The 22,104-nt window shown below is 40.6% G+C and overlaps 1 protein-coding gene across 1 annotated transcript; it reads right to left on the bottom strand.

Annotated features, from left to right (window-relative positions):
- Positions 1–15,294: 15,294 nt before the first annotated feature.
- LOC143894221 (uncharacterized) lies at positions 15,295–18,511 on the bottom strand. The gene is made up of 2 exons (XM_077400365.1): positions 16,519–18,511; positions 15,295–16,354 (listed from the first exon to the last, which is right to left on the bottom strand). Exon 1 carries the CDS (start codon positions 17,773–17,775, stop codon positions 16,570–16,572), a length of 1,206 nt encoding a protein of 401 aa, XP_077256491.1. The 5' UTR covers positions 17,776–18,511; the 3' UTR covers positions 15,295–16,354; positions 16,519–16,569.
- Between the last annotated feature and the right edge of the window lie 3,593 nt (positions 18,512–22,104).

Genomic DNA, 22,104 nt, shown 5'->3' with positions numbered 1-22,104 from the left:
TTCTTCCGTGCGATGTCTGCGCCACCGGAAAACTCACGAGAACACCTTTTTCGAAACGTGACAAAAGATCACCTGACTTGCTCGGAATAGTGCACACGGATCTGTGCGGTCCCATGCAAACACACTCGCGGGGCGGCGCCCGATATTTTCTTACATTTACCGACGATCATAGCCGTTGGACCGTGATTTATTTTCTGAAAAACAAATCCGAGGTGGCATCCAAGTTTCTGGAGTATAAAAATTACGCAGAGACGCAAACCGGTAAGAGAATCAAAGCATTGCAGTCAGATAACGGGAAGGAATTTTGCAACGCAACTATGGATAAAATACTGGCGGAGGCTAGCATTCAACGACGGTTAACGACTCCGTATACACCCGCACAAAACGGTGTAGCCGAGCGGAAGAATAGGACACTCGTCGAGTCTGCTCGCTGTATGTTAACGGAATCCGGACTCCCGACATCTTTTTGAGCTAAAGCTGTTGCAACCGCCAATCACGTGAGAAATCGGTGCTTGACTAAAATTCTCGGTACGAAGACACCCTTCGAGGTGTGGACGGGCAAGCGCCCCAGCATTAAATACCTGCAGAAATTTGGAGCCAAGGTGTACATCTTAGATAAATCTCCTGAAAAGGGCAAGTTTTCGCAAAGAGGAATCGAAGGAACTCTCGTCGGATATTCCGAAACGTCCAAGGCCTATCGCGTTTGGGTGCCGTCTGAGATGAAGGTCTATGTGACGCGAGATGTCAAGTTTTTCAACGAGCTCCAGACCAGGGAGGGCCAGCAAGATCCTGTCCATGGATTCTCGGGGAAACTTTTTTCTGTTTCAGATAATCAGCAGAACCTAGGGACGAGCGGCGAGACTGAAATTGGCGGAAACACACACCCTGATGCCGGCGTTCTACCAAACGATGAGAAGCCAGATCGGGGCGGTCACAATGAGAACCCGCCAATTAACGCCGCGAACGATGCCGACCAAGGGGAACCGGATCCAGAGGACGATCAATTACGACGTGGTCCCGGTAGACCGCGCAAAATATTGACGGGCAAACCGGGTTGACCCGCCAAAGGTTACAACATTGTGCCGGCCGTCGCCGAACCACGGGAAACAGAAAATCAGGTCGAGTCAAGCGAAAATGAGACGTGGGAAGATGCCGAATTCGCATTCAATGCATGCGAAATCCTTTTTCGCGAGGCGATATCCGGACCGGATAAGGACGAATGGCTTGACGCGGTGTATTCAGAAATCAGAAGTTTAGTCCTCAACGACACTTTTGACATCGTGTCGAGACCTACTAAGGATGGAAAAGTCATCAAATGTCACACGGTTTTGAGAAATAAATTCGACGCCAACGGAGCCCTGAATCGAAGAAAGGCACTCGTAGTCGCGAAGGGGTACGCTCAACGCCCAGGCATCGATTTTTTCGGGACTTACGCTCCGGTCGCCCGCCTAGGTTCGCTTCGACTGCTGACGGCATTGGCTGCCAAATTTGACTTGACAATTTCCCAACTAGACATTGAGACTGCGTATCTAAACGGAAAAATCGATACCGATATATACATGGAATTGCCGGATTTGTTGCAGTCAACTTTCGAGAGGATGGCCCACCAAGAGCAGGATCCTGAGATTCTGAAGCGATTTTACGCCATGCTAAGGGACCTCAAAGGCCCGGATAGGGTATGCAAGATAAAGAAGGCTCTCTACGGCCTGCGTCAGGCCGGACGGCAATGGCACGAGGAACTCGATAAGGCACTTCGCAGCCTCGGGTTGATTCCTACCAACTCGGACCCATGCGTTTATGTCGACAAGGGAAAACTTACTTTTGTGTGTGCGTGTGCGTGTGCGTGTGCGTGTGCGTGCGCGTGCGCGTGCGCGTGCGCGTGTGTGTGTGTGTGTGTGTGTGTGTGTGTGTGTGTGTGTGTGTGTGTGTGTGTGTGTGTTCGCGCGCGCGCGCGCGCGCGCGTGTTTGTGTACTCGTATATGTTGACGACATTCTGATCGTCTTCAACGATCGAAATATGGAAAATCGAATCAAGGGAGGGCTCGCCAAGCTGTTCAAGGTTAAAGATCTTGGCACCGCCAAATACTGCCTCGGTATCGAAATTCGGCACGACGGGGAGAGCCGCGCGGCGTTGCCGCGTTTATGGATTCTAGCAATAGGGCCTGAACCTGAAAATGCTTTCTGGCCGGCCGTCCGTAGCAAAAGGCAGTAACGTATCAAGGCTAATAAGCACCCGCTTTTTATAAATTACATATATTCTTATGCACACATGTGCGTATATATATATAATATGTATCTAATTATTATGTATATGTTTATAATTGTCTGATGACAAATAATAACAGTAGCATAATTGAGAATGTGAATTAGTATACATAGTATATGTCTTGACGCGGGTACTTATTAGACACTTGGCAATTTACTGCATCTCTTGCACCTCTAATAATTTTTTTCTTGTAATGTAAATGAATGATGTAAAACTCTTTCAAAGAATCTATCCATTTTTGATGGGGTAAAATAATAACTTCTATAACAAATGCAATAAGTATTAAATTTATAGTATTGATTTATATAACTAATTTTATTCTGTCTTTATATAGAAAAATATACCTCAGTCTTACAATTAGTATCAGAGTAGAGCCCAGCAAACGAAAAAAGATTAAAAGATATTAAAATTTTTTAATACCTTTGAATCCCTTTTTTGGCGGAATTAGATGAAATTAAATGGGATTCGAAATGAGATAGTCCAATCCCATGGAATCCAAAAAAGAAATTTTCAATTCCATTCAATTATGGAATCCGTAAAGGTTATGGAATTGCATGGCATTAGATGGTTTAGGAAATTGTTTTAAATTTCTCCCGAAATGACCACACACACACAATTTTATGAAAATAGGAAAGGATCAATGCTTTTAGATAAACGTTTATTTTTGTAGTCGGACGACTGGCGCCGTGTGGGCTTAGAGCTTGGGAACTCTTGCCTTAGGCGACTAGCGCCTGAAAATATCCAAAAATATCTTATTCGGTCCTGTAGGGAGTCTCCCTATATACCTGTCGGTGCGGAATTTTGAACTCGAGAGAATGTGCGGGCGATGCGACGCCAAGCGGCGTTGATGCGAACTACCCATTTTCCGCGAGGGCGTGTATCACTGGTGGCGCGTACCGCCAAATTGGTTTAAAAGAATATTTCCTTGATAGAAGCCATCTAAGAAGTAATTTTCTTCAAGAAAGTAAAATTTTGTCATTAAGAAAAGGAAACGTTATAACCCACAAAAGTCATACTTTATTCAAGAAAATGATTTATTACATGGCTCTTAAGAAATTATTTCATTGGATTTAAATATTTATTTTCTTAGCGTATAGATTTTATATCACACTTTTTCTTAAAAAAAAATGTTACTACGTAGAACAAAATTATTTTCTTGTTAAAGAATAAATGTTTACTTATAACAAGATATTAAGTGTCAAAGAGCATATAAATTTCAACTAAAAAAATTGTTATTTTGATTCTGATATCGTACATTTTTATTTAAATTAAATAAATATTTACTTAAATAAAAAACATAATTTAAAAACATATTTATTTGGTTTAAAAAAATATTTCCTTGGTAGGAGCCGCCTAAGAAGTAATTTTCTTCAAGAAAGTAAAATTTTGTCATTAAGAAAAGGAAACGTTATAACCCACAAAAGTCATACTTTATTCAAGAAAATGATTTATTACATGGCTCAAGAAATTATTTTATTGGATTTAAATACTTATTTTCTTGGCGTATATATTTTAAATATTACACTCTTTCTTAAAAAAATGTTACTACATAGAAAAAAATTATTTTTTTGTTTAATGTTTACTTATAACAAGATATTAAGTGTCAAAGAGCATATAAATTTCAACTAAAAAAATTGTCATTTTAATTCTAGAAAACATTTTCTAAGATGTAATTTTTAAAGTGAAGAAAGTTAGATTTCTCATCTTGAAATAACAGTTTACTTTGTTTAATAAATAATATTCTGTATTTTATGAAATCTTTACTTAAATGTAGAAAATGTAATAACTTAAAATAATTTATTTAATACAATACACATATTTACTTGGAATTAGATATTTTTATTTAAATAAAATGAAAGGTAGATTAGAATACAATTCTCCTCATCGAGCTCACGCTGAAAAACGAAAAATAATATAATTTATTTTATTGTCAACTTAATTGTATATATATTTGCAATAAAAATTGTCTAATATGATTCTTGTAAATAAAATGTTTTATTTTAATGTAACAATACCGACTGTTGAATATTTAAAAAATTTAATGTTTTACATTAGTTTGTTTATCCCAAAGTTACCTAAAATTAAACTAATACGGAACTTTTAAAATTACAATTAATTTATAAGAATGGCTTTCAATTTTGTAAGTGATAGGGAATGACATATTCAATATATATTATAGACTCAAATAACGATGGGATAAAACTAGGAATTTAACGTATTATACTCGTTTTTCAATCTTAATTTGGAATAAAATGGAATTTGTTCTGTTGTAAATATCGTCAAAATTCAATGGAATTTGATATATACATATTGATTTCCAAATTTGGGATTCAATGGTATATATTTCATTGTCGGAATAGTCGGAATTCAATGGAGTTCAACACGGACACTTTTCAATCCTTATCCTGGCATTCAATGGTATTCATTTTATTGTCAGAATAGACGGAATTCAATGGAATTCAATACGGAAATTTTTAATTCCTAGTTTGGCATTCAATGGTATTCATTTCGTTAACGAAATCAATGGTATTCAATGGAATTTATGACGAAACTTTCCAATCCCTAACCTGACATTCAGTGGTATAATATTTTTGTGTCGGAATTGGATGGGATTCAAAAAAGACAAATTCTTTCCAAAATAAAGAATTCCATGATATTGAAACTATTTCAATCCCTTTTTTGGACACAATGGAATTCGGAAAGTCCTTAATTGAATTCCTGGTAATCCCGTTTTAATTCTTTTCAATCTTTTTTCGTTTGCTGGGAGGGTAACGGCAGCTGATGAACAGTATAGATAACAAACTGAATAAAAAACTTAATTATTATAACATAATTCCATAGTAAACCAGTTTGTAACTGTTATGTAACTTATTTAGGGAGCACATGGAAAGAACAACTCTTCATTTATATAGTACCTATACTTTACTCCTGTAAAAGGATTTTGCGATCTATAACTTAAAGCCGTTTCAAAGAACGAACTTTGACAGATATACCAATGTCGTACAGATGCCTCGTTAGACAAGGACAGATATCTCTTGTATTATTCCTTTCTCTCCTATGTATGTAATTTGCATGCACCCATTTATTCCTCTTTCTCTCTCTCTCTCTCTCTCTCTCTCTCTCTCTCTCTCTCTCTTTCTCTCTCTCTCTCTCTCTCTCTCTCTCTCTCTCTCTCTCTCTCTCTCTCTCTCTCTCTCTCTCTCTCTCTCTCTCTCTCTCTCTCTCTCTCCCTCTCTCCATCCTTATCCCTCTCTCTCTTAGTACACTGGGTAGCGTACACTTATAGCGTTTTTCACTGGCAGAGCCGGTGCGCACTCAGTGCACATTAAAGCCGTCGTACACAAACCAACGTAAAGTGTATGTTTAATATAATTGGGTTAAATCATGAAATTCTCAATATTCTTTATTGCACTATTTGGTAAAATATGTACTGAGTATTTTATCAGTCGAAATATTTGCATTTTACTTTAAATATTAGAGACTAAATCAGTGTACACAACGGCTTTAATGTGCACTGAGTGCGCACCAGTTCTGCCAGTGAAAAACGCTATTAGTATGGTAAAATCAGGATTTTTTGGAAGTGTGGTGTTAGGATTCTAGGGTATATTTGAAGAAAGAAAAACGGTAATGTTATTTAGGACAAGAAACTTTATTTACTATTTCGTTGATAAAATGTTGGGAAATATAAACGAAAATACATATATAAATGAAATATATATTATGATATATAATATATATTTTTTTTTTATTGTTACTGTCGAAAGTAAATAATATTACATAAAACCAGTAATGCAATTGAACATATAGATATACATATACACACGCACACGCATACGCAATCGCACATACATACGCATACGCACATACATATTATTTTTATTATTTTTTCTGTAGGCCCCAGGCCCCGTCCACGATGACGATATCACGGACATGGGACGTCTCCAGGATTATGCTCCGATTACTTTGTACTAACAATAAGAATAATTCTGCATAAATGTTTTTCTATTTTGTGCTTTTATATCATATGTATTTTTCAAGCATAGCATCCTTGCAAATAAAGATGTCTTTTTTTATTTCAATTTCTGTTAAAAAAAAAATGTTTTTTTTTAATATATAATACTTGTCATAGTGATTGAGATACGTGTCGGCAGAACGCGCATAACGTGCAGTTTACGCCGAAGCGGCTGTCGCGAGCGATATGTTTCGTCGACGGATGATTAGCTAATTATGATTGTATACAGAAAGTGGATATTTGCGTAAAGTAGACGTCTATTAAGCTGGACCCCCCACCAGCGCAAATCAAGTTCGCACTAGGTCAAAAATTTAGTGCTATTTAGGTGCTAATTAAGTGCCCTAGTCCGAATTTTGGTGCTCGAACCGTTTAGCAGGAAATCGCGTAAAAAATGGGGGGGTCCAGCTTGCCATAAAGCTGGACCCCCCCCCATATCAGAAAATGGTCCTACAGAGAAGATAAATACTATAATTTAGTGCTAATTAAGTGCTAATTAAGTGCTCTAAAAAAATGATAAAATGTTGACAGATTATAACATTTATTTAAATATACCATTATATATTGAACACACAGAACCGTCGCGGTCGACACTAACACTTAAAAAGATTGCTGCATGAATATATTCGTTACTAAAATGATCGAAAACATATATTTTCCAAATCTGAGTTCATTGCTAACAGTAAAACAATTACAATAATAAACTTAGACCAGCCGTTGGCGCTGAGCACTAAGTTCCGTAATCTGATCGTCTACGAATTAGTTGCTCGCATGAGTTGCTCCGTTATCCTTTTTCGCCCTCGTCTTCGTTTTCATTGTCAGTATGCGACAGCCGTTACTGCACTCCATGAAGGGTATCATTGATTTGTCAAATAATTCATAAGCAAAAGAGATGTCTTTCCTTGTGCTTAGAAATCCAAACAGATAAAAACAGTTCTGATTTTGAGAATCATAAAGAAATTGTATTGTGTTACTTTCTTTCCATCGCGGCGAGCGACGAGTAATCGTTTTTATACATTTATAGTTTACAAGTATACATAGTACTTGAAAAGAAAAAGGTGATCGTCGCGTTTTTTTTTTCACAGAGACGGGCAAACGTGAAACTGATTGTGTTCACGTTGCCCGACTAAATCAAAAACTCGGATGCTACAAGTATCTAGTTTTTATCCATCGGGACTTTAGGATGACGCGAATGCTGATATCAAAAATAATTATGATTTATCTTAGTGGAGTACGTACATCTTTTCGGCTTAGAAACGAAGACGATGACGACGATGACGATCAAACGAACGCTTCCGTTCTTGTCCCAAAATTGGTTTCGTTTTCTCTTGTAGCGAATGTTTCGAGGAATTTGCTTATGACGGTTTGTTAGCATATGTCTCGCGGTAATTAACGATTATACGGAGCTGTCATATTTTCCACAACGCGTAGGGAAAAAATTGAATGGTTTTTAATATGTATTCAGAGAATGTTTTTTCATCATATTATTCTTTCAAACTTGCTTTCCTCCTTTTGAAAATTTACACCAAGATTACTTTATATTGATTTTTTTTAACATCTTTATTTCTTAAAAAGAAAACGAAAACCGTAGAAGAAAATTATTAAACTTATCTTTATCGTGTTGGGAATTCATTCAATTTTATCGCTACATGTCTTAACTTCTTTTGTTAAAAACAAAAAACTAATTTATAGCTTTTGATTTTACATATAATTGTTAAATTTCAGTTTTGTCAGATGCGATTTGTGCGAGCTTATTTCGTGGAGCAAATATTTTGTTGCGTTTTCGAGAGAGTGTTTATCCGATCATTAGCGAAGCAACGCGATGCATTTATATTCGATCACGAGGGACTATGCGCAAATTTTCGCATTGTTTGCGGATTTTTTAACTTTATTGACGAATATATGATCTACGATCTTTTGCATAATTGATTTACGATTAAACTCGCGCTTTATTGAGGCTCAGATGTACACCCGTCTGTATCACGTCAATAAAAATCTGGCAGCAAAACGTGTATGAATTTATTCGTTTAGCAAAGGATGCGCGTTGACCTAAAATGCGCACTTGGAATTTCATCCGGAGGGAAAAAAACTTTGTCGCGTTTTTTTAATCTTTCTGATTCTCAAAGTAAATTCTTCGTGTATATTTTGCTTCCTCATAGAGGAAGCTTTGTTTTCGTAAAAAAAAAAATTTTTTTGTTTTTCTGAATGTGTTTAGAATGTTCTACTCTCTGTTTAGAAACGTCAAAAAATTGCAGTTTTAAAAAAATGTCTGCATGTGTGTGTGTGTGTGTGTGTGTGTGTGTGTGTGTGTGTGTGTGTGTGTGTGTGTGTGTGTGTGTGTGTATGTATGAAAATTAAAAATTATAAAGCTCTCGTGATTAAATCGATTAAAGAAAAAGAGGCAGTAAGAGCCGGCGCGGTAAAAAGGGCGCAAGTTGTATATATTTCTTATCGTCAATACATAAAAAATTCACGAACGTTTCGACCATTTTTTGTGGTCATCTTCAGCGCAATAAATTAGAAACGTGTAAATTAAAAACTCTATTGTAACGCGGTCATTGGGCTATTGTATACTCGCACGTTGCACGTTCCTTTTTCCATGCGGTCATTCCGGTGTGTGTGCGCTACTCCATAGGCAAGCAACCTAGAGTCTCTCCCAAGTTAGAAGGCCAGGAGGACTATGCTGATGCATTTGGTACTTCATTATATGTTACACGATACCTGCGTACATACGGAGCGACACACTGATTCACGGTTCACATCGATATAAAATTGAAGTTACTTACAATGAAATCGTGAACGGTATAGCGCACAAAACGATAGACAACAAACGCAAGTTATCTTGACATTGTTTCGAGAGATAATACTTGATCGTAGAACGGTACAGCGCACAGATAACGGACGCAAGCTGTCTCGACAATGTTTCAAGAGGTAATGACCGATCTAATATGTTTCGCTTGTCTCGAGGTTAAAAGATCGATGTATAAGAATTCGGTGAAAAACAAATAGCGGTAATGCCAGTTGAGAGATCGATGTATAAGAATATTCGTTGCAAAACAAATAACGGTAATGCCAGTCGAAGACCTTGTAACACGGTAATCTATATATGTATAATACAGATTCACGCAATAATATAATAAATAAAGCGTGAAACGCGGAGCTCTCAAATTTTTGGAAGTCCCTCGATCACATCGAGATAGTTCTCGGGTAAATCCTCGGTGTCCGTCTGCATATTCAGACCATTCTTCTGTCTTTTAATACATTATCATTTCAGATATTAACCGTTTACTAATATATGGTTCGCTGTCCAGAATTTCTACCGCATTTTACTCGAAATTATGACCAAACTCTAATCTATGCTCTGTGATTACTAAGCGACTGGTTGTGTTTTTTCTTATGTGGGCCTGATGTTCTTTAATTCTGGTTTGTAGTTGCCTACCAGTCTGACCCACGTAAGAAGCATCACAGTCTCCACAGTTAATCTTATATACTACGTTGCTATGTGCAAATTTCGGAAGGGCGTCCTTATGTGCTTTAATACAATTCTGCATTTTATTCAGGCTATAATATGATAGCCTCAACTTGTGATTTTTTAAGATGTTTCTATATTGGTCATTAATATGCGGAATATACGGTATCGTGAAAAAGGACGCCGCCTCTTCAGGTTGCACCTCAGGAGATCTATCTGTCCCAGAACGCAATCTGTTAATGAGAGACTTAATGCGCTCGTGGAAAATTCTAAAAATGAAATCTAGCGGGTAGCAGTTGTTAAGTAAAATTTGTACAGCTAATTCTAAATTTTTTGAATGGAATGATGGGTGAGACAACAAAAAAACTCTATCAATTAAACTTGTGACCTCTCTATCCTACCTACCTCTCTTCTGGCAAACAGGATGTTGAGATATGAAATTCAAGTACCTGCCCGAAAACGTTGGTTTATGAAACCAATCAAATATTATCCGATTGTTTCGACGAATCATTGTAATTTCCAAGAAGTTCAACCTCCCACCCTCCCCAACCTCTACAGTAAACTGGAGCCTTGGATGGAAGGAGTTGAAGACCTCCAACGTGTGGTCCAGTGAGGAAGAAGGAGTTGCGAGAACAATGTCGTCGACGTATCACACAAAAAATGGGGGTGTGTATTTTAATGTTGCGAGGGCACTGGCTTCTAAGTCCTGCATACCCTGGTAACCATATCCGATAGAAAACGATTAAAAACGGCTATATCTGTATCGTTTTTAATCGTATCTTATCGGTTCTATCGTTGCATATTTAGAAGACAGATAAAACATTAATCGAATCGAATCGGTTTCTATCGTTTTAGGTCCGAATAAGAAAATAACTATACAAATTTTATAGTTATAAATCGTTTTCTATATGTACGATTATTGCCCATCTGAATCAATCGTATATACACGATATAATATGTATCGTTATTTATGGTAATAATTTTACCGTAGGCATTAATACGGATATATAAGAATAAAATGATAGACATCTTATCGATATTTATATGACTTAACCGAACCGATACATCTATCGTTTCTTATCAGGATTTTCCGACATACAACTTATCATTTTCTGTACGGCAGCAAATCGGTTCGTTTTCTATCGTATATTAATTATATAAATTGAATCGTTTGAAAACCTTCTACTTTGCATATGTTTTTATAAGGTTAAAACGATAGACATCTCGTCGATATTTATACGACTTAACCAAACCGACACATCTATCGTTTCTTATCAGGATTTTCCGACATACAACTTATCATCTTGCTGCGTGCGTGCGTGCGTGCGTGCGTGCGTGCGTGCGTGCGTGCGTGCGTGCGTGCGTGCGTGCGTGCGTGCGTGCGTGCGTGCGTGCGTGCGTGCGTGCGTGCGTGCGTGCGTGCGTGCGTGCGTGCGTGCGTGCGTGCGTGCGTGCGTGCGTGCGTGCGTGCGTGCGTGCGTGCGTGCGTGCGTGCGTGCGTGCGTGCGTGCGTGCGTGCGTGCGTGCGTGCGTGCGTGCGTGCGTGCGTGCGTGCGTGCGTGCGTGCGTGCGTGCGTGCGTGCGTGCGTGCGTGCGTGCGTGCGTGCGTGCGTGCGTGCGTGCGTGCGTGCGTGCGTGCGTGCGTGCGTGCGTGCGTGCGTGCGTGCGTGCGTGCGTGCGTGCGTGCGTGCGTGCGTGCGTGCGTGCGTGCGTGCGTGCGTGCGTGCGTGCGTGCGTGCGTGCGTGCGTGCGTGCGTGCGTGCGTGCGTGCGTGCGTGCGTGCGTGCGTGCGTGCGTGCGTGCGTGCGTGCGTGCGTGCGTGCGTGCGTGCGTGCGTGCGTGCGTGCGTGCGTGCGTGCGTGCGTGCGTGCGTGCGTGCGTGCGTGCGTGCGTGCGTGCGTGCGTGCGTGCGTGCGTGCGTGCGTGCGTGCGTGCGTGCGTGCGTGCGTGCGTGCGTGCGTGCGTGCGTGCGTGCGTGCGTGCGTGCGTGCGTGCGTGCGTGCGTGCGTGCGTGCGTGCGTGCGTGCGTGCGTGCGTGCGTGCGTGCGTGCGTGCGTGCGTGCGTGCGTGCGTGCGTGCGTGCGTGCGTGCGTGCGTGCGTGCGTGCGTGCGTGCGTGCGTGCGTGCGTGCGTGCGTGCGTGCGTGCGTGCGTGCGTGCGTGCGTGCGTGCGTGCGTGCGTGCGTGCGTGCGTGCGTGCGTGCGTGCGTGCGTGCGTGCGTGCGTGCGTGCGTGCGTGCGTGCGTGCGTGCGTGCGTGCGTGCGTGCGTGCGTGCGTGCGTGCGTGCGTGCGTGCGTGCGTGCGTGCGTGCGTGCGTGCGTGCGTGCGTGCGTGCGTGCGTGCGTGCGTGCGTGCGTGCGTGGGTGCGTGCGTGCGTGAGTGCGTTCGTGCGTGGGTGTGTGCGTGCGTGCGTGCGTGCGTGCGGGCGTGAGTGCGTGAGTGCTTGAGTGTGTGCGTGCGTGCGTGCGTGCGTGCGTGCGTGCGTGCGTGCGTGCGTGCGTGCGTGCGTGCGTGCGTGCGTGCGTGCGTGCGTGTGTGTGTGTGTTTTGTTATTAAGATTAAAATAATAAAATATTTTATTTGTATTTTAGTGCAATTTTAAATAAGACGTTTCTAATTTAAATGTTGTTTTTATTTCTCTAATAACCGTGAAAATTTTGGCCCTTGGCTTCCTGGTGCTGTTGTCGCAAAGGTGGAAGCTTAATTATTTCAAAAAAAAAAAAAATGCAGTTCTTTCTTTATCATAAAAAGATCTTTGATACGGTTTATTTTTCTTTTACACGGTTATAATCCGGTGGCATGCAGAGTAGCAAACATCTAAAAATGTTCTGACTAATTTGATATATAGCTGAGAAATTTCAAATTTTTCCAATTTTTTTCTGACACGGCATCGTAAATAAACGGTTCACTATTAACCATATTAAAAAGACAATTATAGCTACTTTAATACCATTAAAAATTATAGAAACCGATGCACCACTAATAAGAAATTTAGGATGCAAGCCCATGTGTATTGTATCGAGAATTTCTTATAGAGTATCGTGAATAAACGAAACTTCAATTATGTTAAAAACTGATTAAGACCGATATAAAGGTAATAAGAAATTTCCGATAGAATCCCAAGTATTTTGCAACGTGAGTTTCTGATAAAATACCGTAAATAAATGATTCACTAATTATATTAAAAACGATAGAAACTGATATATAGCTGATAAGATATTTACAATTAGGATTCCAAGTATTTTGTAACGTGAGTTTCTGATAGAGTACCGTAAATAAACGATTCACTAACCATATTAAAAACGATAGAAACTGATGTGCAGCTGAGAAGACATTTACGATAAGATTCCAAGTATTTTGTAACGTGAGTTTCTGATAGAATACCGTAAATAAACGATTCACTAACCATATTAAAAACGATAAAAACTGATGTATAGCTGATAAGACATTTACGATAGGATTCCAAGTATTTTGTAACGTGAGTTTCTGATAGAGTACCGTAAATAAACGATTCACTAACCGTATTAAAAACGATAAGAAATTTTTTTATCGTTTTCTATCGGAGATGGTTACCAGGGTAACTATATCCACAGTTGTGGGAGAAAGAGGAGAGCCCATTAGTGAGCCAAAAATTTGTTAGTAAATAATACTATTGAACGTGAAAAAAGTTGAATTTAGAACCAATCTCACCGCTATCAGAAATTCAGATCTTGGAATTTTGCATTTTTTAGAAATTAAGTGCCATCTAACGCAAATGCTGTCTAGGACCATTTCTGTCGGTACGTTCGTAAAAAGCGAGACTACATCAAGTGAGATCAGTTCAAAATTGTCGCTTAAATGTATTTTTGAAAGTCTTTCAACTAATTTGAAACTATTAGCGACATGACTGTGAGCGGCCGCACAGTGGGGCCAAATCGTCAAAACGTGGCCAAAAGTAAGAAAATTGAAACCGTAAATAAAACATGTTATGTACATACAATTAATAGAAAACATATCCATATGTACGTTTCTGATACATATTTGTCATTTTTACTGTTGCTGTCATTGTTATTATTTATCAAAGCTTAACCTTTAAGGGGTTAGTCTACTCGAGAATGGTCAAAAAATCGATTTTTTTTTATTGGCTTAAAAAATCCTTTGAACCCTCTAGAATGAGGGACAAAAGGTCTTATACCTGCCAGAACTCGTTTTCATTGAAATTTCGAGCTCCTACCCAAGCGCTCCGGAGTGCTCCGAAACGCCTATCTGCTGCAAATCGTTATCTGTTCGGCGGGTACAACATAACGATTTACCATTCAATTTTGAATTTCTCTAATAAACTAACGACGCCAACAGATGTCGTTAAAAATACTTTATAGTCAGTCAGAAGTATTTTCAACAGACAGCACGCCAGTATTGCATCATTTTGCTCTGAAACGAGTGTTTAGTGGCGCGAAAACCGTGGAAGTGGCATCGTATTTTGCAGCAAGCATTTTTAATCATGGGTACGAGAGTATTCTACAAATGATGGACGTCCTGAACTTACAAATTGGGCCAAATGCCGTCGAAATGTGCGATAAAGCGGATGAGCTGCGAATTGCAATTGCTGACAAGCGGTCGTTCGAGACCTCCAAACAAGAAAGAATTAATAGAAGAATAGCACAATCGGCTCTCGAAGAGAATTTTTACGAGGTGGAAGGTTTACAGTATGACGCAGGAATGGCTGATTAACGGTAATACGCTTAAAATGCAATTTTTCACTCAAAAAACTAGTACCGAAATTTTAAACGCGTTTTTCTCAAAACTATGTTTTTCAAAACGGTGTACACGATATCTCGAGTTCTAATCGATGAATCGACTTCAAATTTGGTACACATATTCTATGGAATAGTAGTTACGGAATGACGAACGATTTTATCATTATAATATTTTGTTCAATAATTATTAATAATAATAACACGTAATTTGAGTCCAAAAATGCAGCAAAAAATTCAGGAATTTTTTTCTTGACGCCAAAAACAAGGAGAGAAAAAACGCTTCGTTATTCCGTAGACAATACAATATAGTTTATGACTATATTTTTTTTTTTTTGGTTTCAGACCATCCACATTCCAGAAACCATGTACACCGTTTGACCACCTCTAAAAAACATAGTTGCGCGCGAAGGAGTGCCTCATCGCCATTTTAAAATTTTTCAACGCATAAAAATTTGGACATGTTCTCGAAACTTTAACAAAGAAAATAAAAAAAAAACATTCATTTATCACCGATACTTCGTCTAAAATTAATTCTTGAAAATTCGCCTGTTTTTGGCTCTCTCGAGTAGACTAACCCCTTAAGCGAACCGTTTATACCTTTATGTAAGATACGTTGTCACTTCGTTTTATAATATATCTCACAATTGAAAGTTTCCCAGATCATTCCAGCATGAAAACGATGTCTCCAGGTATTTTAATTATATATTTATATAAATAGTTGTTTTATTTGTTATTTTTATAACAAGTAGTATATTATTTTAGTTTGATATAAACTTCTTACTAGAATATCAGAGATTTTTTAATATTTATTATTGTTCCCGGCTATAAATTTTTTTTTGTTACTTAATACATTTATTTGTCTGTAATATCGTGAAAGAAAATATTGCGACTTCGTGCGACTTTTAAAATTATTTAATATTTTATAACTAGAGTCCAACCGAAATCGAAACCGAAACTTTCATGGAAATCCTAAAAAAGCCATATGTATACGCGCTCACATATATGTATACTATACACTTTCTTTATATATATATAAATATATTGTTGCGCTCGACCGCGCGTTCGCCGCACAATCACTCACTTTCACACTCGCGGCGCGTGTCACGACACTCTCGCACAAATAAGATGACTCGTTTAGAAAATCAGTAGCTCTTTATTACGACTCCCGGTATAATAAAGGAGCTCGGGACGACACGTCCGAACGAGACGCGTCCCAGAGTAAATCCGAACATCTGGTATAACAGGAAAATCAATAGATAATAGAGCATCACGCAATCAATATTAGTAAACAAGCATCCGTCACTAAGGACGGTTCGCGACGCGACATCAAATGACGGGCGACTCGCATATACGCGCGACACGAGGATAGCACGGGCGCAACACTACCCCCCCTCTTCCAAGATTGTCGCCCCAGACAATCCGGGAGGGTAGTCAACGGTAGCTTCTTTTGTGCGCCCCAGGGCGCCGAAACAGTCCTTGCCCTCCTCGAGCTGCTGCTCCAAGTTACCGGGCTCTGCTTCTCTTGGCCCCCGGTAGCCGCACGCCAGTCTCCTCCCGAACCTCTTTTGGGGCGAGCTGGCCAGGCTCCCCCTCCACGGTCCGAAGTCGACTTCTGCTCCGCTCCCCCGGCGTATCCCTCGCTGTCGGCTTCCCACGACGCCGACCCAAATCTTCAGACAAGGGGGGGGAAACTCGCGTGGACCCAACGTCTTTACAGACACCCCGAGTCTCTGCCTCAGCATTTGCTCAACGTCCCATGGGAAAACCACGCTCAAAAACCGTGGGCGAGGCAGTCTTCTTAAAAAAAACTTTTTTCGAGGAGTCTTCGGCCTATGTTCTGCCAAGGTCCCCTCTTCGAGCACCACTGACTCCCTCTAGGAAAAGAACATTAAACGCAGTAACGGAAAACCAAACATTAAAACATTAAAGAAAAACCAAAACCCATTTCCTCAGAATATTTATTAATCATTCATTTCAAAAACTTTATAATAGAAATCTTTTTTAATGTTAGATTCAAAATGTTCAAAATGAACAGTACCGACTTTCGGGGAATTTTCCACAAAAGTTGAGCCCACCCCACAAAGCTCAACTAAATCGCGTTTCCCTCAGGGCATTCTGACCGGAAATGCCCGGTTTTTCCGCACGTCCAACACTCCCCCCGGCCGGCGCCAAATTTGCTGCCTCGCCAATTCCCTTTCGGGCCCTTTCCCTCCTTATTCCTTTCCTCAGTCTTCCCTCCGACATCGCGTTCCTCATTCTTCACCAAATTTCCATCTCCCTTTTTCACAAAATTCTTGTTTAAATTCTCCCTGTATCTCTCCGAATTATCCCCCTGGATAACTTTGAGCGCTTTAGCCCTTTCAACGGCCAGAATTAAGGAGGTTATTCCCTCCATTTGAAGCGCTCGCCGAATAAAATTATCGGAAACGGCCGTAATGAATTGCGCACAAGCGATTTTATCGCGAAGCTCATATGGGCACTCGGAGTACGCCAGGCGTGAAAGTTTGTCAATTTCGGATCCGAATGTCGCCAAATCCTCCCCGAATTTTTGTTTACGGCTCGTAAACACGACGTAACAATTCTGTGATTGTCGTCCCTCCCGGAAGCGCAACTCAAGTTTCGTTTTAAGTTCCGCGAAATCTAACCGCTCGACATCTTGAACCGTTTCCAAAACCGAGCGTGCCTTTCCCCTCAGACTCGAAGCCAACGCGATCGTTTTTGTGGCGTCATCCCAATGGTTCGCACGCGCGATCAAACTCAATTGCGAGAAATATTCCTGTAACGGGGTCGTTCCGTCGTACGTGTCGGGTTTTAGTTTATACCCCAGGTCGGCACTCGCGACCGCGACACTATCACTCGCGTGTATTCGCGTTCCCACGCCGCTCGAGTTCAAGTCTCTATCCCCCGCATGCGCGACTCGCGCTACCACGGCGCTCGGGATCGCGTCCCCCTCACTCGCGTGCGCGTCTCGCGCTTCCGCGCCGTTCGAGATCGCGACACTTCCGCGTATGACCCGCGCCCCCGCGCCGCTCGCGACTCGCGTCCCCGAGTCCCCAGTTACTCTATTATAAGAGTGACTTAGCTGAGTGTTGTTGGAGATAATCCCGCGGAGACGGCAGAGCTCCTCCTCCTGGCGGCGGAACGTCTCCGCATAGTCGCGCTCTCTACGTGCGTGTTCCTCGCGCATCAAACGAATCTCTCCTATGACGGCCTGGAGAGTCACAATTTCCGCTGACGTCTCCGTAGCGCCCGACTGCGGAGTCGCTTCCCTCAGCCGCTTCCTGGTGCTGGGCATGGCCGTCGTATCCTCGCTCGTCCGATCCTCGCTCGTCCGATCCTCGCTCGTCCGATCGATCCGTTCGATCCCGGACGAGCCCCCAAAATGTTGCGCTCGACCGCGCGTTCGCCGCACAATCACTCACTTTCACACTCGCGGCGCGTGTCACGACACTCTCGCACAAATAAGATGACTCGTTTAGAAAATCAGTAGCTCTTTATTACGACTCCCGGTATAATAAAAGAGCTCGGGACGACACGTCCGAACGAGACGCGTCCCAGAGTAAATCCGAACATCTGGTATAACAGGAAAATCAATAGATAATAGAGCATCACGCAATCAATATTAGTAAACAAGCATCCGTCACTAAGGACGGTTCGCGACGCGACATCAAATGACGGGCGACTCGCATATACGCGCGACACGAGGATAGCACGGGCGCAACGATATTATAATATTTAATTATTAAAATAATAATTACACATATTATGAAAATCCTACTATTACAATCCTATTGAGTTCGACCGAAACCGAAAACTGAAACTTGGCCTAGAGTCCGACCGAAATTACAGGTTGTGATAATAGAATTGTGTGATAATGTATGTAATTATTATTTTAATAATTAAATATGATATCTATAAAGAGAAAAAGTATATACATGCACGCATATTATACATATGGCTTTTTTAGGATTCCATAAAAGTTTCGGTTTCATCAATTTTGGTCGGATTCTATTTATAATTTTCTTTACAATTTTGTTTTATTAAACCAATTTTCATGATTATATATTTTTTTTCTCTAGGATCGGACTTAACAGAATTAAATATTTTAAGAAGAGATTTATTTGATATATTAGAACAATCTAACAATACTAAATTCGAAAGTAAAATTGAATATCTTGAAAATTATATCATTAAACGTACATGTTGTTCAGTATCCAGTCTTCCTGACCTACATAAGAGACTTTCACGTTTTACATCCGACTTAAAAAAAAAATGGTCAGAATCAACTAGGAAGAAAGACAAATTTATTGCAAAAAATAAAACATGGCTTGAAGGTACAATATCTTTCCCGAAATATCTAAATAAACAGAAATTGATTGGTCGTCCTCAACGAAGTTTTATTAATTGCTCTGAACGAACCAAGCGACGAAGAACACAAAATTTGCGAGCTAAATATTCTACAGAAGAATTATCTTATGTCGCGCAAATGAGTTTACGTTCATCAGGATCAGTGCAAGCTTCTAAACTCGTACAAGAAATAACATCAATATCACCCATGATACTTGAAAAATATAAAACTGCTTTAAAACAATATGAACAAAATCAATTAAAACTTTCAGGGGAAGAAGCTCTTTCGATGATTGTTGATGCTAAGCTTACCCGCCATCAATATAATATAATAAGATCCAAGGATAAATTTAAGTTTCCATCGTATAAAATAATACAAAATATCAAGAAAACTTGTTATCCTAGTAAAGAACATATAAAAATTACTTCAACTTCTGCTGAGATTAAACTACAAGCATTGTTAGATCATACTATTTCTCGTTTATTAGATTTTCAAAGGGAAGTTATTGAAATTCAAAGTCCAGAAAAACTACGTAACTTATATTTAATATCTAAATGGGGTTTCGATGGATCAAGTGGACAAAGCCAATACAAACAAAAATTTGACAGCGAGATTCAAGACGATGCAAATAGGTTTTTAACATCGCTTGTTCCTATGCAGCTTGTAATTGGTGAGCCAGCTGTAAGAGAAAATGTTATTCTTTGGCAGAATCCACGAACTTCTTCAACACGATTCTGCAGACCAATTAGATTCCAATTTATACACGAAACTGCTGAAATTTCAGTAGCCGAGAAACAATATATTACAGCACAAATTAAAGAATTAAAGCCCACGACATGTACTATTAATAATAAAATAATTCAAATTAGGCATAAATTACTGTTTACCATGATAGATGGAAAAGTTTGCAATTCAGTGACAGGCACGAAGTCTACTCAACGATGTTATATCTGTGGCCTAACATCTACTGATTTTAATAATCTGGAGAAAGTATTTGGAACAGAAGCTGATATATCTAAACTGGACATGGGTCTTTCAATTTTGCATGGCTGGATTCGTTTTTTTGAATGTCTATTGCATCTTTCATATAAACTTCCATTAAAAAAGTGGCAAGCTCGAGGAGAAGAACAGAACAAAATTGTAGATATTCAGAAGAAATCAATTCAAGCTAAATTTAGAAGTCAGTTAGGTCTATTAGTAGACAAGCCAAAACGAGGATTTGGTAGCACGAACGATGGCAACACTGCTAGACGTTTTTTCGACAATGCGGATGTTTCTGCAAGTATAACTGGCATTGATGTTGAGATATTAAAACGGTTCCATATTGTGCTGCAAACTATCTGCAGTGGATTTAAGATAAACCAGGAAAAATCAAGAGACACGGTAGTGTCTCGCGCCAAGTACACGCGGAGCGAAACCGACCGTGACTCTTTTGCGCGACGCGACGGGTTGCGAGTACCCGAGATGTTGAGATCTCGATAACGAGTGAACGGATCAAGTTCTAAGTAGGTTTGATCGATAGCTTGGGGTCCAATTAGGGGGGGGTTTCTCTTATAACATTCCGCTACGTGCCCTACGAGCGGAGATATTGCGACGCAAAGTCCAAATATGAAAATTTATTTTTAAGATACTCCTCCTCCTCCTCCTCCTCCTAACGCCGCGATCTATCAGAGAAACGTCACTTTCACTTTTTCGCCGCTGGCGGCGCAGGTATCGCCAGTTTCGATATCGCGCGCGTATTTCGAAATTAGGTCGATAGACTTATCGGTCAGAAGGAAGATTTCTATTTAGGTAAATTAGGTATATATATAAATAATATATATTGAGTTAACGGAAAAGAAGATTCTCTACGCTTGGCAGAAAATGCCGCTAGGGAATTTTTAAGTCGATTCTTATGAATTAAGCTTGAATTCGATGTCTAGGTATCCCAGGTTGCCGATGACGAGGTCCAGATAGTGCGCTTCATAGTTTTCGGTGTCCAGGTGTAATAACACGTTGAATTCGATGTCTACGTGTCCCAGGTTGCCGATGACGAGGTCCTCATAGTGCGCTCCGTAGTTTTCGGTGTCTACGTGTATTAATACCTTGAATTCGATGTCCACGTGTCCCAGGTTGCCGATGACGGGACCCAGATAGTGCGCTTCATAGTTTTCGGTGTCCAGGTATAATCGTACGTTGAATTCGATGTCTAGGTGTCCCAGGTTGCCGATGATGAAGTCCACATAGTGCGCTTCGTAGTTTTCGGTGTCCAGATGTAATAATACGTTGAATGCGATGTCTACGTGTCGCAGGTTGCCGATGACAAAGTCCACATAGTGCGCTTCATAGTTTTCGATGTCCAGGTGTAAGAATACGTTGAATATAATGTCTACGTGTCTCAGGTTGCCGATGACGAGGTCCACATAGTGCGCTTCGTAGTTTTCGGTGTCCAGGTGTATTAATACCTTGAATTCGATGTTTAGGTGTCCCAGGTTGCTGATGACGAGGTCCAGATAGCGCGCTCGGTAGTTTTCGGTGTCCAGGTGTAATCGTACGTTGAATTCGATGTCTAGGTGTTCCAGGTTGCCGATGATGAAGTCCACATAGTGCGCTTCGTAGTTTTCGGTGTCCAGGTGTAATAATACGTTGAATGCGATGTCTACGTGTCTCAGGTTGCCGATGACAAAGTCCACATAATGCGCTTCATAGTTTTCGGTGTCCAGGTGTAAGAATACGTTGAATTCAATGTCTACGTGTCCCAGGTTGCCGATGATGAGGTCCACATAGTGCGCTTCGTAGTTTTCGGTGTCCAGGTGTAATAATACGTTGAATGCGATGTCTACGTGTCGCAGGTTGCCGATGACAAAGTCCACATAGTGCGCTTCATAGTTTTCGATGTCCAGGTGTAAGAATACGTTGAATGCGATGTCTAAGTGTTCCAGGTTGCCGATGACGATGTCTAGATAGTGAGCTCCGTAGTTTTCGGTGTCTACGTGTATTAATACCTTGAATTCGATGTTTAGGTGTCCCAGGATGCTGATGACGAGGTCCAGATAGCGCGCTCGGTAGTTTTTGGTGTCTAGGTGTAATAATACCTCAAATTCGATGTCTACGTGTTCCAGGTTGCCGATGACGAGGTCCACATAATGCGCTTCATAGTTTTTGGTGTCTAGGTGTATTAATAACTTTAAATCTGAATGGGTGCGTTCAGCCGATACTCCGCTAGCCTAGCAATTGTGAGCAGTCGCTCGTTTTCGCTCGTTTCCTCTCTTTTGACCTAATGAATTAAAAGGAGAG

This window comes from Temnothorax americanus, unplaced genomic scaffold, assembly GCF_048541705.1.
Source record: "Temnothorax americanus isolate GAGA-0224 unplaced genomic scaffold, ASM4854170v1 Scaffold132, whole genome shotgun sequence".
Lineage (NCBI taxonomy): Eukaryota > Metazoa > Arthropoda > Insecta > Hymenoptera > Formicidae > Temnothorax > Temnothorax americanus.
The sequence above is the reverse complement of the archived record's forward strand: the minus strand, read 5'-3'. Positions and strand labels throughout refer to the sequence as shown.

Bases quoted from the DNA above. Each gene is read 5' to 3' on its own strand.
- LOC143894221 (XM_077400365.1), bottom strand. From the start codon at position 17,775: ATGCCCAGCACCAGGAAGCGGCTGAGGGAAGCGACTCCGCAGTCGGGC.